General features: G+C 47.2%; 1 protein-coding gene across 1 annotated transcript in view; it reads left to right on the forward strand.

Moving 5' to 3' along the window:
• Positions 1-15,741, forward strand: part of pcdh15b (protocadherin-related 15b) — a 2,356,722-nt gene that overhangs the window by 1,265,652 nt on the left and 1,075,329 nt on the right. Inside the window, exon 9 of the mRNA XM_072478931.1 lies at positions 408-473. Within this exon, the coding sequence (XP_072335032.1) occupies positions 408-473 (66 nt within the window). The remainder of the gene's footprint in view (positions 1-407; positions 474-15,741) is intronic.

Raw genomic sequence — 15,741 nt, forward strand, 5'->3', positions numbered from 1 at the left:
GTGACACTCAACTTTGACTCCAGGTTGGCAGTTTGATGGTAAGATGGTGAATAATGAAGCTACATATTCTTAAAACCTTTAAATATTGCTACTGATACTTTGCGCACTATAACTTTAAGCTGAGCTGTTTAATTTAATTTGGGAGATAATGATTGGGCTCACTGTAAATTTGTGACATGTAAAGAAAGGATGAGGAAAGAGCGAACAGTCGCAAAGTATATCTAACCCCTACCTTTTGAAAATTGCCTTTTCCATTTATTATTTTTGTGTGAGACCTCCATCAATAAAGAGAGTAAAATGTGTTTACACCTTTATGATTGTGCTTGTTGAGCTTAATTTCAAGCATCTAAGCTGTTGACTTTATTGCAAGTACATATATATTATATTTTTTCCATTGCTACTGACAGATTGCAAGCTGGCAAGAGCAGGTCCTCCAGCAACAATCGTAGCAATTGATGAAGAAAGCCGAAATGGTGAGTAGTGTGTTATGTTTGAATTTACTCAAATCATTTGCAAGTTTGATTTTGACAACTTGCAGCAGAAAATAGACAACAGTGGCAAAAATCCAGCATTGAAAATTATTATTGATTTGAATAACCAAATTCAAATGTGTCTGTTGAACTTAATTTTGATGATTCAGCATTGAGAGCAATGACTGATGAGGCTAGAGTTACTGTTGATGATAACAACTGGCAAATGCTTTGTATGTTTTTAGTACATTAATTTGTCCACAATTTTAACTGAGGCGTCGACCAAACATTAACTTTTGTTCACCCTTAATGTTTCCAGGCCTCTCAGTTGTCTTCTGTTACCTGACAAGGAGTTTATGCCAGTGTGGCATACCTTGAAATGAGCAAGGGTCGCACTTATTTCTCAAATGTTGTAGTAGGAATTGTTGGTATTTTTTAATGAGGTCAGGTTATAAATTGGTCACATATATAGCATTGCAGTGAATCTTTACAAATAACTTGACAGAAACACTGAACAAAGGGAAGCTGCCACAGACAAATCTAGGGGGAAAATAAACATGCTCATGTGCATGTCTATTCCCAAAACTTCAATCATTTGTACACTAAAATCTAGAAGTATCCAACCATTTAAATTTGGCAATGCACGTAACAGAGCAAAGTGTGAATACAGTGTTAAAATTGTGAGATGATTCAAAGCAAGTGGTGGAGCCTATAATTTGCCATGAAGTTGGCTATATTATATGATCGCGAATATCATTCTGAAATACCAGAATCTAGGCTGGGATATTTGTGATTAGTACTAAGTTTTAGGACATAGTAATTGAATGAAAAACTTGCAGGGCGTGGGGAATGATTGGGAAATAGGACTATTGGATCGCCCTTTCGCAAGAATGAAAGAATTTACTTTTATACAGCATCATTCTTTGCACTGGATGTACCAAAGTGCTTCATACTCAGTTAATTAACTTTGAAGCGTTGCCACTATTATGTAAAACATGGCAGCAATTTTCACGCAACAAGGCTCCACAAACGGCATGAGATGGACAACCAGTCATTCTGCTTTTGACGTTGTTAAATGTGGGTTAAATGTTGTCCAGTAGACAAAAAAAACTAATGGTGGAACATATTAATGGAATATTTTTGAATGAGCAGACAGATAGGGCCTTATATCTCATTCGAAAAACCATTTGGTACTCCCGCAATGTTCCCAGAAGTGTCAACTTAGAATATATGCTCAAGCCCTAGACAGGAGTTTAAACCCAGAACCTTCAGTCAAGGAGGTAGAGTGCTACCATTCAGTCACGAATGAAACCTAAAATTGTATTTTGAGCTGTGTTAGTTTTTGCAGCAGCGCAAAATGCAGGAATTTGCTTAGTACAAGATTAATCTCTATATCTTCCAAAATATACAGTTATCATTCACATTGGCTTCAGGTCGACAGCAACAATGCAAACATCGAAGTAACTACATAGTGGAATTACATTAACAGATTAATATTTTTTAAACAGATGCTCCTTGGGCTACGACAAATTTGGCCTGCTTGCCTGCAAGGTCCACCATTTCAGTTAAGCAATGAGCATTGGACTCTCTGGCTGTTTGAAGCAATAAATGGTTCCCAGGGGTAGAATAAATGCCAGGGCTGCCAGCAGACGCATGCATTAATGCACATGAGACATATTTTACTGAGTGCACCTGAGGGTTGCTATTAAGGGGCATTCAAGTTCTGAACATATGGGTTAATATACTCCTTTATGCCTAATTGTCTTTTGGGACTGGAGAGTTTGTTGCAATTAATCAAGTTGCACAAATAAATAATTGTTGTTGAAACATAAGGGGCGTCATTCTACGACCCCCCGCCGGGTCGGAGAATGGCCGTTGGCCGCCGTGAATCCCGCCCCCGCCCCCGCCGAAGTCTCCGGTACCGGAGATTGGGCGGGGTCGGGAATCGGGCCACGCCGGTTGGCGGGACCCCCCGCTCAATTCTCCGGCCCGGATGGGCCGAAGTCCCGCCCAGAAATTGCCTGTCCCGCCGACGTAAATCAAACCTGGTATTTACCGGCGGGACCAGGCGGCGTGGGCGGGCTCCGGGGTCCTGGGGGGGAGCGCGGGGCGATCTGACCCCGGGGGGTGCCCCCACGATGGCCTGGCCCGCGATCGGGGCCCACCGATCCGCGGGCGGGCCTGTGCCGTGGGGGCACTCTTTCCCTTCCGCCTCCACCACGGCCTCCACCATGGCGGAGGCGGAAGAGACTCTCCCCACTGCGCACGCGCGGGAAACTGTCAGCGGCCGCTGATGCTCCCGCGCATGCGCCGCATTTCCGCGCCAGCTGGCGGGGCAACAAACGCTATTTCCGCCAGCTGGCGGGGCGGAAGCCGCTCCGGCGTCGGCCTAGCCCCTCAATGTTGGGGCTAGGCCGCCAAAGATGCGGAGCATTCCGCACCTTTGGGCCGGCGTGATGCCCGTCTGATTGGCGCCGTCTTTGGCGCCAGTCGGCGGACATCGCGCCGTTGGGGGAGAATTACGCCCCAGATTAGTTACAATTTGCGATCCGTTTTAGTGCAAAGATTTAACTTTCTGAACTTGGGATATTATTTTTAACTCAACCTGGAGCCAAGTGCACAAAATACTGAAGGAAGAAAACAATTGCAGGGCTTCTATTTTGACTGACCCCCACCCACCTGAGAAAATCTAGGCCAGTAATTGGGGAAGGTGGGGCGAGTTTAGAATAATAATCTTTATTAGTGTCACAAGTAGACTTACATTAACATTGCAATGAAGTTACTGTGAAAATGATGAGGACAATGCCTTGCCTCGTCTGATCTGTTGCATTCCAATGTTAATCTGCTGTTTGGAGCAGGCAAACAGGACACAAGCGAGGTTCTGTTTAAGTACGCAAATTGAGTCTCAATTTATATCACAAGGACATGGCCCACAAATTTAGGCGGATGACTGAGAAGGGAACAAGGTTGTGTGCAGTGCATCTGCTCATACTGTCTCCCCTCGCCCCCCACCCCACCCCACTTTCAAAATCAGGGCCTTCTTCGTGCAAGGGTGAAGAACAGCTCCTTGCAGTTGGAGAATAACTTGAGTGTGATGGGAAGGATCCCATCGTGGTGGGCCACAAAGGAACCAGTGACACAGCCAGAACCATGAATGAAGTTCTGCTGAGGGGATTTGAGTGTTCAAATAGCAAGCAGAACATCAAAGGTAATATAATCTGTGGATGACTACTTGAGCCGCACTCCAATTGACATGGAGTAAAACAAACCTGAAGGTGAACGTGTCGCTTAAGGAGCAGTGCAGGAGCTGGGTGTTTTGATTCATGGAGCACTGGCACCAGTGTTGAGGAAACCGAGAGGTGTTCCATTGGGACAGGTTCCATTTAAACTGGCATAGGACTGGGTGAATCAAATAACGAGCACTCCAGTATGGACTGAAAAGATGGGAAGGTGCAAATGAGGGAAACGTTATAAATTTAAAGAGAAATGTAACAGTGCAGGTGTTTAGGTGTTTACGTACAAATACGTAGTGTGACAGAAACAGCTGAAATGAGACAAAAAAATCATGGACGAGATTCTCCAAGCCTCCGCGCCGAAATCACACTCAGCGCGGGTGCAGAGAATGGGCGTCAAACCCAATATCGGGTCCGAAGCCACCCCCGCGATTCTCCGGTCCCCAGAGAATCGCCTCCAATCGCGCACGCGCCATCGACGCAGCGCCGGTCGGGGGCCATTGAAAGAGGCCCCCGTGGCGATGCACCGAGATCAGCTGGCCGAGTTTCCGCCGGCGTGGTTCTCTTGTGTTCCATCCGGCGGGCACTGGGCATGGTGGCTACCGATCTAGTACCACCAATCCAAGGGCGCGTGCAATCTATGGGGGGGGTCTATCTTCTTGTTGCCGGTCCGCGATGTGGGTCGGCCATGTCGCACGGGGCGGCCAACACAGGCCGCCGCCCTGCACATTTGCGGACCACCAACAGGACGTGCAGGGCCCCGTATTGGCATGCGGAGCTGTGAGAAGCACTCCGGGCCCCTGCTAGCCCCCTGCAAATCGGACAATTCTCCCTGGACTTTCTCCAGGTAAGTCCAGAGTGATTCGCGTGCGTTTTCTCGCAGGCGTGGGGACATAGCCCAATTATTGGAGAATCCCACCTCATAAGTCTGGGTTGTAATGAACGATTAACCTGTGTGAGTTCAGAGCCATGTAGGCATCTAAAGGGGCTGGTTTAGCACAGTGGGTTAAATAGCTGGCTTGTAAAGAAGACTAAGGCAGGCCAGCAGCGCGGGTTCAATTCCTGGAATGTGGCGACTAGGGGTTTTTCACAGTAACTTCATTTGAAGCCTACTTGTGACAATAAGCGATTTTCATTTCATTTCATTTATCTGCCAAACTTTGTGTTGCCTGCTGCTTTAAATTATAATGCCATGCAACCCAGGACTAAGTGAGTCGCTGAGTAGCTGCATGCCTCAGAGAAGGGCCCCAAGTTCTTTTGAGGCGAGAACCGCTGAAAAATAGCCTGCACTACTAAATGACAGTCTGTGCTTCGTAAATACAAGATGAATTCTGGCTGCAGCTGGAGGAAGAACTCGTGAAAGAAGAGTCGCTGAGCAGAAAGAGGAGTGGAAATGGTGTAACAGGCCAGAGAGCATGCTCAACATTCTATCATGCAGCACAAAGCTTTGGTGTAGACGGTGGACATGAGGTGAAGCGCCCTCTTCCCTCAGGGGACCAGAAGATCCTCCAGTCACACCCAGCAAAGGGCGGGTGCAGATAAGTGTCGGGGTCTATGCCAGCAGTCCAAACAAATTGCAATGACCTGACCAAAGTCAGTGATGCATTTTCAAGTCATATTCTCCCCAAACTAACCTCTGGCCTCACACACTGCTCCATTTACCACACCCACTTCAGGGGCGAAATTCTCCCGAAACGGCGCGATGTCCGCCGACTGGCGCCCAAAACGGCGCCAATCAGACGGGCATCGCGCCGCCCCAAAGGTGCGGAATGCTCCGCATCTTTGGGGGCTGAGCCCCAACATTGAGGGGCTAGGCCAGCGCCGGAGGAATTTCCGCCCCGCCAGCTGGCGGAAACGGCCTTTGTTGCCCCGCCAGCTGGCGCGGAAATGACATCCCCGGGTGGCGCATGCGCAGGAGCGTCAGCGGCCGCTGACAGTTTCCCACGCATGCGCAGTGGAGGGAGTCTCTTCCGCCTCCGCCATGGTGGAGACCGTGGCGGAGGCGGAAGGGAAAGAGTGCCCCCACGGCACAGGCCCGCCCGCGGATCGGTGGGCCCCGATCGCGGGCCAGGCCACCGTGGGGGCACCCCCCGGGGCCAGATCGCCCCGTGCCCCCCCCAGGACCCCGGAGCCCGCCCACGCCGCCTTGTCCCACCATTCAAAAGGTGGTTTAATCCACGCTGGCGGGACAGGCAATTTATCGGCAGGACTTCGGCCCATCCGGATTCGAGTGGGGGGGCCCCGCCAACCGGCGCGGCGCGATTCCCGCCCCCGCCGAATCTCCGGTGCCGGAGGCTTCGGCAACCGGCGGGGGCGGGATTCACGGCAGCCCCCGGCAATTCCCCAAACCGGCGGGGGGTCGGAGAATGACGCCCCAGAATTACCTATAGTCTCTGCCAAGCATGACTAATACTGAACATTCATACTCTCATCTCACCTTCACAGCTGTTGCATATCTCCCACCCACATCTCACATCTTACAAAACTACCAGCTCTTCAATTGTGACAGACACATTAACCAAACACATTGCACCTTACTCATTGGCATGGTTGCTCCTCTCTTGAAGGACAAAGTTCTCATAATGAGAGGCAGCAGCGCCTTACTAGCAGGGGACAGTCCTCACCCCCATGGTGGTGACACTGCTCTCCATCATTGGAGCAGCCACAACTAGGCCTGTGGATAGCAGTGTGGGCGAAACGTTAGAGGATGATGATACGCGATCATAATATTATTGAATTTTACATTCTGTTTGAGGGAGCAGAGAGTAGGTCCAAGCCAAATATTTTAAGCTTAAATAAAAGGCAATTATGTGGGCATGAAAACAAAGCTAGCTAAAGTGAACTGATAATTTAGGTTAAGGCATAGGCCAACAGAGATGCAGTGGCAGACATTTCATGGGGATATTTCAGAATACACAGAATAAATATATTCCAAGGAAAAGAAAAATTCCAAGGGGAGGACCCACCATCTCTGGTTAACTGAAAAGGTTAAAGGTAGTATCAAACTTAAAGAAAAATTGTATAATTATGCAAGGATGGGTGGCAGATCAGAAGGGTGGACAGAATAATTAAAAGATTAAAAAGAAAAGAAAAAATAGAATATGAGAGAACGCTAACTAACTGGACATATAAAAAACAGATAGTAATAGTTTCTACAGATATTTAAAAAAATAAATGAGTTCATAAAATGAGCGTTGGTCCCTTGGAAAGTGTGTCTGGGAATTAATAATGGATAATAAGTAGATGGCAGATGACCTGAATAGTTAATATGCACAGTCTTCACTATGGAAGATATGAGTAACATTGCAGAAACAGCTGTAAATCAGGAATTGGAAGGAAGGGAACAACTCAGAAAATGACAATCGATGGCAGTGGTGCTGGGAAACCTGTTGAAGCTGCGGGCTGACAAGTCCCCGGCCCTGGTGGACTTCTTTCCAGGGACTTAAAAGAAGTGGCTGGTGACATAGTTGATGCGTTTGTTAAATTTTTCAAAATCCCCAAGATTTGAGGAAGTTTCCATTATATTGGAAGAAAGTAAATATCACTCCTTTATTCATAAAAGGGATGGAGACAGAAAGCAGGAAACTTTAGACCAGTTAACGGGCGGGATTCTCCATCCCGCCACACCCATTTCCTGGTGCGGCACGCCCCAGCCGGCAGCGGGATCCTCCGTCCCGGAAGCTGGCCAATGGGGTTTCCCATTGTAGGCACCCCCATGCCATACGGAAATCCGCAGGCGTGAGTGCGCTGCCGGCGGGCCGGAGGATCCCGCCAACAGAGAATCTAACCGAACATCTTTCATCGGAAAATTGTTAGGGAAAATGTTCAAAGCTATTATTAAAATGTTATAGCAGGGCATTTTGATAACTTCAAGATAATCAGGCAAAGTTAACATGATTCTATGTGAGGGAACTCATGTTTAACCAATTTATTGGAGTTCTTTGAGGGAATATCATGTGCTGCAGATAAAGGGGAACTGTTGCATATACCGTGCTTAGATTTCCAGATGGCATTCGATATAGTGCCATGTCAAAGGTTAATTGACATATTGGCATGGATAGAAGATTGGCTAGCTGACAGAAAACAGAGTAGGCATAAATGGATCATTTTCTAGTTGGCAAGGTATAACAAGTGGTGTGCTACACAGCGCAGTGTTGGGACCTCAACTTTTCCAATTAATATAAATGACTTGGATGAAGGCACCAAGAGTATGGTTGTTAAGGTAGATCAGAAAGCAAGTTGTAAACAGGACACAAGGAGGCTACTAAGGGCTATAAATAAGTGAAAAGAGTGGGCAAAAATCTGGCATATGGAGTATAATGTGGGAAAATGTGAAATTATCCATTTTGGCAGGAAGAATACAAAATAGGCAGATTATCAAAATGGTGGGAGATTGCAGCGCCCTGAGATGCAGAGAGAACTGGGTGTCCTAGTGCAGGAATTGTAAAATGTCCGTGTTCAGGTGTAGAAAGTAATCAGGAGAGGTAATGAAATGTTATTCTCTATTGCGAGGATAATAATAATAATCTTTATTGTCACAAGTAGACTTACTTTTTACCATTTACACTGCAATGAAGTTACTGTGAAAAGCCCCTAGTCGCCACATTCCGGCAGAGGGAGAATTCAGAATATCCAAATTACCTAAAAGCACTGTTGCTTCAATCAAATAATCTGTACTATTGTCACAAGTAGGCTTATATCAACACTGCAATGAAGTTACTGTGAAAAACCCCTAGTCGCCACATTTTGGCGCTTGTTCGGGTACACTGAGGGAGAATTCAGAATGTTTAATTCACAAGTAAACCTGGGACCCTGGTGCTATGAAGCAACAGTGCTAACCACTGTGCTACCACGCCACCTAGGTAAGGCGCCAGGGAACCGGCTTCGATTCCCGGCTTAGGTCGCTGTCTGTGCGGAGTCTGCACGTTCTTCTCGTATCTGCATGCGTTTCCTCCGGGGTGATGTGTTGGGTGTTCTGGATCACATACAGGTCACCAACACTTGAAGTAGTGCAACACTATTTTATTAAAAGGTTAACTATTTAAACATACTTGAACTGTGGGTAAATACGATACTAGCTTTAACTAAAGACCTTTGCCTTGTCCTAACCAGTTGATGCACTCAGCACATGGTGAAAGTCTGTGTTGCAGGCTGTGAGCTCTGTGCTCCTAGCTAGCTGCTACTCGAATGAGCGGGAACTCTGATCCGCCTGTCTTTATAGTGCGTGTGCTCTCACTGGTGATTGGCTGCGGTATTGTGTATGTTGATTGGTCCCACTGTGTGTCCATCAGTGTGTGCCTGCACCATGATATACTGGTGTATATTATGACATCCCCCCTTTTAGGTGATTTTCAATAATGACTTGGATGAGGGAGTTGAAGGATGGGTCAGTAAATTTGCAGACAATATGAAGATTGGTGGAGATGTGGATAGTGAGGAGGGCTGTTGTCGGTTGCAAAGAAACATAAATAGGATGCAGAGCTGGGCTGAGAAGTGGCAGATGGAGTTTAACCCTGAAAAGTGTGAGGTTGTCCATTTTGGAAGGACAAATATGAATGCGGAATACAGGGTTAACGGTAGAGTTCTTGGCAATGTGGAGGAGCAGAGAGATCTTGGGGTCTATGTTCATACATCTTTGAAAGTTGCCACTCAAGTGGATAGAGCTGTGAAGAAGGACTATGGTGTGCTCGCATTCATTAACAGAGGGATTGAATTTAAGAGCCGTGAGGTGATGATGCAGCTGTACAAAACTTTGGTAAGGCCACATTTGGAGTACTGTGTACAGTTCTGGTCGCCTCATTTTAAGAAGGATGTGGAAGCTTTGGAAAAGATGCAAAGGAGATTTAGCAGGATGTTGCCTGGAATGGAGAGTAGGTCTTACGAGGAAAGGTTGAGGGTGCTAGGCCTTTTCTCATTAGAACAGAGAAGAATGAGGGGCGACTTGATAGAGGTTTATAAGATGATCAGGGGAATAGATAGAGTAGACAATCAGAGACTTCTTCCTCGGGTGGAACAAACCATTACAAGGGGACATAAATTTAAGGTGATTGGTGGAAGATATAAGGGGGATGTCAGAGGTAGGTTCTTTACCCAGAGAGTAGTGGGGGCATGGAATGCACTGCCTGTGGAAGTAGTTGAGTCGGAAACATTAGGGACCTTCAAGCAGCTATTGGATAGGTACATGGATTACGGTAGAATGATATAGTGTAGATTAATTTGTTCTTAAGGGCAGCACGGTAGCATTGTGGGTAGCACAATTGCTTCACAGCTCCAGGGTCCCAGGTTCGATTCCGGCTTGGGTCATTGTCTGTGCGGAGTCTGCACATCCTCCCCGTGTGTGCGTGAGTTTCCTCCGGGTGCTCCAGTTTCCACCCACAGTCCAAAGATGTGCAGGTTCGGTGGATTGGCATGATAAATTGCCCTTGGTGTCCATAATTGCCCTTAGTGTTGGGTGGAGGTGTTGACCTTGGGTAGGGTGCTCTTTCCAAGAGCCGGTGCAGACTGGATGGGCCGAATGGCATCCTTCTGCACTGTAAATTCTATGATAATCTATGATTAATCTAGGACAAAGGTTCAGCTCAACATTGTGGGCCGAAAGGCCTGTTCTGTGCAGTATTTTTCTATGTTCTGTGTTCTATATTTAAAAATGTGCCTGCGTGATAATAAATAGTGTGTGGTAAATGTTCCTGACTACGTTTGTGCGAAATATTTACAGGACTATGTACATAAAACTAAGCTATTTACATGGGAAGGTGCCTGGTGCAGAAAAAAAGCAGTGTGGCACACAAATAACGAGATGAACATTATATACAAACCACTTGAGCGATTAAACGGAAGAACAGAACATAGTTTCCTCCCACAAGTCCCGAAAGACGTAGTTGTTAGGTGAATTGGATATTCTGATTTCTTCCTCAGTGTACCCGAACAGGGGCTAGAGTGTGGCAACTCGGGGATTTTCACAGTAATTTTGTTGCAATGTTAAGCCTACTTGTGACACGAATAAAGTGTATTATTATTACATTTGGAATCTGTGCACCATATTGGCTTCCTTATTTAAGGAGAGATGTAAATGCATTGGAATCAGTTCAGAGAAGGTTTACTAAACTGATACCTGGAATGCATGGGTTGTCTTATGAGGAAAGGATGCATTGGCTAGGATTTTATCAGCTGTATTTTAGAAGAGTAAGAGGTGCCTTGATTGAAACATATAAAATCCTGAAGGGTCATGACAGGATGGATGTGGAGAGAATGTATCCTCTTGTGGGAGGATATAGAACTGTGGTGGGAGGGGGCACTGTTTTAAAAAGGGGTCATCCATTTCATACAGAGGTGAGGCAATTTTTTTTCTCTCAGATGGTAGTGAGTCTTTGGAATTCCCTTCCCCAAAGGTGGTGGAAGCAGAGTCTTTGAATGTTTTTAAGACAGAACCAGAAAGATTGTTTAGCACAGGACTAAATCGCTGGCTTTGAAAGCAGACCAAACCAGGCCAGCAGCACGGTTCAATTCCCGTAACAGCTTTTCACAGAAACTTCATTGAAGCCTACTTGTGATGATAAGCGTTTTTCATTTCATTTCATAAGTTATCGGGTGTAGGTGGGAATGTGAAACTGAGATTATAATCAGATCAGCCATAATCCATCTTGTTGAATTGTGGAGAAGTCTTGCGGGACTGTGTGGGCTGCTGCTTGTACTTCGTACGTGTGTATGTTCATGTGTTTTTATCGAATCAATCTTCCCACATCACACTCCCCCCTCATTACACAATTGTTTCTGATATCTAGCTATATTTGATGTATGCATGCACCTTTTTGGGCAAATGATCTCCTGGTCAAGCACCAGTGCAGGAACTTCAAATCCAAGAGGAACAACAGACTGTTGAAGAATAAACACAACTATTTGATCGCACATTTGCAGGCATCAGCTCAGATACAGTTTCAAATAGACTTTGGACCTATCTTGTTAAATGGGGAAGAAGTCTTATGGGACTGAGTGGCCGACTGCTATCGGCTAGTAGGCGATGGTACAGAGGTTTCAGTAGACGTAGGGTAGATGGGGCCACATTTGCTGATGGTAAAAATAGCAGACATAGAACATAGAACATTACAGCGCAGTACAGGCCCTTCGGCCCTCGATGTTGCGCCGACCTGTGAAACCACTCTCAAGCCCATCTACACTATTCCCTTATCGTCCATATGTCTATCCAATGACCATTTGAATGCCCTTAGTGTTGGCGAGCCCACTACTGTTGCAGGCAGGGCATTCCACGCCCTTACTACTTTCTGAGTAAAGAACCTACCTGTGACATCTGTCCTATATCTATCTCCCCTCAATTTAAAGTTATGTCCCCTCGTGCTAGACATCACCATCCGAGGTACTGAGGCTCTTCAGTACCACAATGCAGTATTTCTGTTTCCACCAGCTGGTGGTTCAAGTTTAGCTTTGGCAAATGGTATGTATTCTTTTGTCTCAGAAAGTTAATATCTCAATCATTAAGATTTAAAGGGAGGTTGTAGGGACCCTTATCCTAGTAAATTAATCAGCTTCAGTTGGCTAGGCCTGGCTTAGAAATGTGGATCACCTTTGTATAGTTTCCTTTGAATTTGGTCTCTGCAGCCCACAGGGTGTAGTTAGGATCTCTTCAGAGATCACGAGGTGTCAGTTTCTGAAAAACTGCAATATTGACTCTGGTTGTTCAAGGGCCACAGACAGACCTAGCTTCAGCCATTTTTAAAAAGGGTGCTGGATTCTCCATTCCTGAGGCTATGTACTGATGCCAACGGAGATCTGTGTCATTTCATGATGGGAAAATTTGCTCGAAACCCTCACCGATTCCGCGACCGGTGAGGGACTAGCACCAGCGCCGCGTGAAACACCTGCTGAATGTGCGGAAAACGGTTGGAGAATCGCTGGGTTCTGAGCTGCACATGCACGGGGGCTGACAAGTTGTAGCTGCGGGTAAGCCTACACACCCCACACACGCAGTGTTCGCGCCGGAAAAGATACCTTTGGCCGTGCTGGACTGCGTACCTGCCCACTCCGATCCCACAGCCCACCTACTGACCACCCCCACCACACCCTACTCTATTAGAAGCCCCCCAGCCAGCGACAAGGATCTCAGCCAAGTGTGGCGGTGCTGGACATTGCCTGCATGCCCTCCCTCTCTCTCCGCAGCCAGCATGCCAGGCTCCTGACCGCTGGGACCACACATGACCAGCGCCATTGGGAACTCGGCCCGTTGGAGGCAGAGCATCGCGGGTGGGCCGGCTAATGATATACCAATGGGGTTGTGACTGCGCATCCCGAAGATTTGGAGGGTGCGGATCATTGCGACCCGGCATCAAACCGGTACCTGCCCCGATTCTGGTATCGGGAGCCATTCTCCGCCCGATTGCCGGACCCGGCTTTGGCATCGGGCAATGGAGAATCCCGTCCAGTTTATATATTGTGAAAACATAGAGTCTTAACCCCCTAACAACAGATAATGTACACACTGCTCAAGTGCAGGTAAGATACATGAAACAGGAAGATCCTAGGAAATAAAGTTTCCTGCTGAGAGCCCTTCTCCCCCTCTTCCTCTTCCCTCGGTGGCAGCTTTTCCCCTTCTTTGCAACTTCTCCTACATCTCCTTCTCATGCTGAAGCTGATGGTAATTGCACAACCATGACTGGAATCAAGTGGCATAACTAGAAACCTCGAACTTACAACCAAGTCCTTTTCCGCAACACAACATACTGAGGGTTCTTAGACAGACTGTAAACACGCTTTGGTATCTGCTTAACGCTTTTTTATTATTACTGCATCTGAACAGGTTACATAGTAGGCATGTGGCTCCTAGGAATGACTCCAAACTTTATCTGTCTGTCTGGCTCTCTCTCTCTCTCTCCCTCCCTCATCTAACACGTGACTGACTGATGTCAGTAGTGTCATGATATGCAAACATGCAACCAATGAACACTCAGAATATGACACAACTAATGGACAGTCAGGACACTCAGAGGTGGCATCACCACAAGGGGGCATGACATAAACACTATAAATGGGATGAGGCACTCACACCCTGCCTCTTTCCAGACAGACGTCGAGAGAGTTAGACAGGGTTGATCAACAGCTTCACACCCCAGCACGTGGCTTCGAGCAAGCTGGTACAGTTAGACTGAGGTACTACAGTTAGATTAGCAGAGAGTCGAACTCATTTGAGAACTGTGTTAATAGTTCAATAAACACGTTGAACTCATTTCAGATTCTGGAGCATTCTTTAGTTAAGACTGCATCAAATAGTGGCCTGTGTTATACGAAGTAGCATAACACAACATGATACCAGGAGTGACTGTTCAATCTATTTAGTTCAACTCAGCAAGATCTGTGACAACGAAATACTGAATACAGGCACAATGGACACGATTCAGGCTCCTCATCAGCTCAGGACCACTGGCAATCTTAGTGCCAACTGGCGATCATTCAAGCAGAAACTTCAACTATACGTGGAAGCATCCGACCTCAATGTCGTGACCGATGCGCGGAAGAAAGCTCTTCTACTCGCCACTGCGGGTGACCATGCAATAGAGATCTTCAACTCCTTTCACTTTTCCAAAGGGCAGGACAAAATGAAGTACCAAACCATCCTGGACAAATTTAACAGCCACTGCGAGGTGGACACCAACGAAATCTTCGAGCGCTACATCTTCAAGCAGAGGATGCAGGGTAAAGACGAATCCTTCAACTCCTATCTAACTAACCTTAGACTGCTAGTACAATCTTGCAACTTCGGTGATATCACTGACTCCATGATCAGAGACCAAATTGTTTTTGAAGTCCACTCTGATCCTCTGCGAGAGCAATTGTTGAAAATCAAGCACATGACAGTGCCAGTCGCGATTGAAACGTGTACTGTGCATGAGCACTCTAAAAATTGCTATTCACAGTACAAAACGGCAGAAAGTGAAAAACAAGCCTCCCACGAGGTTGAGAGTGTTCAGGACATCTCCTGGATGCAGCGCCTCCACAGTGACGAAAGCGGCTATTTTGCGTGCTCTTCCTGGGGCACGACGCATGCGCAATGCGATCGGGGACACGAAGCGGCCGAAAACCGCACTGCGCAGGTGCAGACATCCGAGAACCGCACCGCGCATGCGCAACGACGCACCTAGCGTCATGATGCCGACGTCATGAAGTGTGCGAACTGCGGCACCGCCCATTTTGAAAAAAACTGCCCTCCAAGAGGCAAACGCTTTTTAAACTGTGGGAAACCAAACCACTATGCAGCCCTGTGCAGATCTGCACCACCAGTCAGGAACCAGCGCTTCCAATTCCGACAGCGGCACATCAGAAGTGTGCAACAACCAAAGGCATGACTCTGATCCAGGCAGTGCGACGGATCCAGATGATGAATACCTGGACAACACTTACCGAGTGGGCATTATTACGAAGTGCGAATACGCCACACCAGACACATCGCGAGTCCAATCAATCCTGGCCTTGGATTCCGGGGACGAATGGCATGCAGTGAAGAAGGTCAACCACTGCCCCATCCAGTTCAAACTGGACACAGGTGCCTCCATCAACCTGATTTTGCAGGTGGACTTGAAGAGAATCAATAAGCCCCCCACAATCCTTCCAGCTGCCTGCAAACTCCTGGAAAACAATGGAAACGCAATCAAGACACTGGGGTCCTGCCATCTGCAGGTGTCCAGCCGACACACACAAGCAAGCTTACGCTTCGAGATTGTTAAACCAGACAGGGCATCCCTGCTAGGTGCGCACGCCTGCAAGCAACTGAACCTCATTCAAAGGGTCTACACCACGACGCCGTCCCATTCGGATCTTCAGGCCAGCATCGACGACATCCTAACCCAGTACCCAGATGTATTTAGCGGGATGGGCACACTGCCGTATGAGTATAGGATTCTACTGCAGCCTCTACTGCAGCCTGATGCCAAGCCAGTGGTCCACGCACCACGAAGAGTCCCTGCTCCACTGAGAGAGCGCCTGAAGGCAGAGCTCATGAGTCTACAATAAAAAGGCATCATCTCCAAGGTCAC

This window comes from Scyliorhinus torazame, chromosome 16, assembly GCF_047496885.1.
Source record: "Scyliorhinus torazame isolate Kashiwa2021f chromosome 16, sScyTor2.1, whole genome shotgun sequence".
Classification (NCBI taxonomy): domain Eukaryota; kingdom Metazoa; phylum Chordata; class Chondrichthyes; order Carcharhiniformes; family Scyliorhinidae; genus Scyliorhinus; species Scyliorhinus torazame.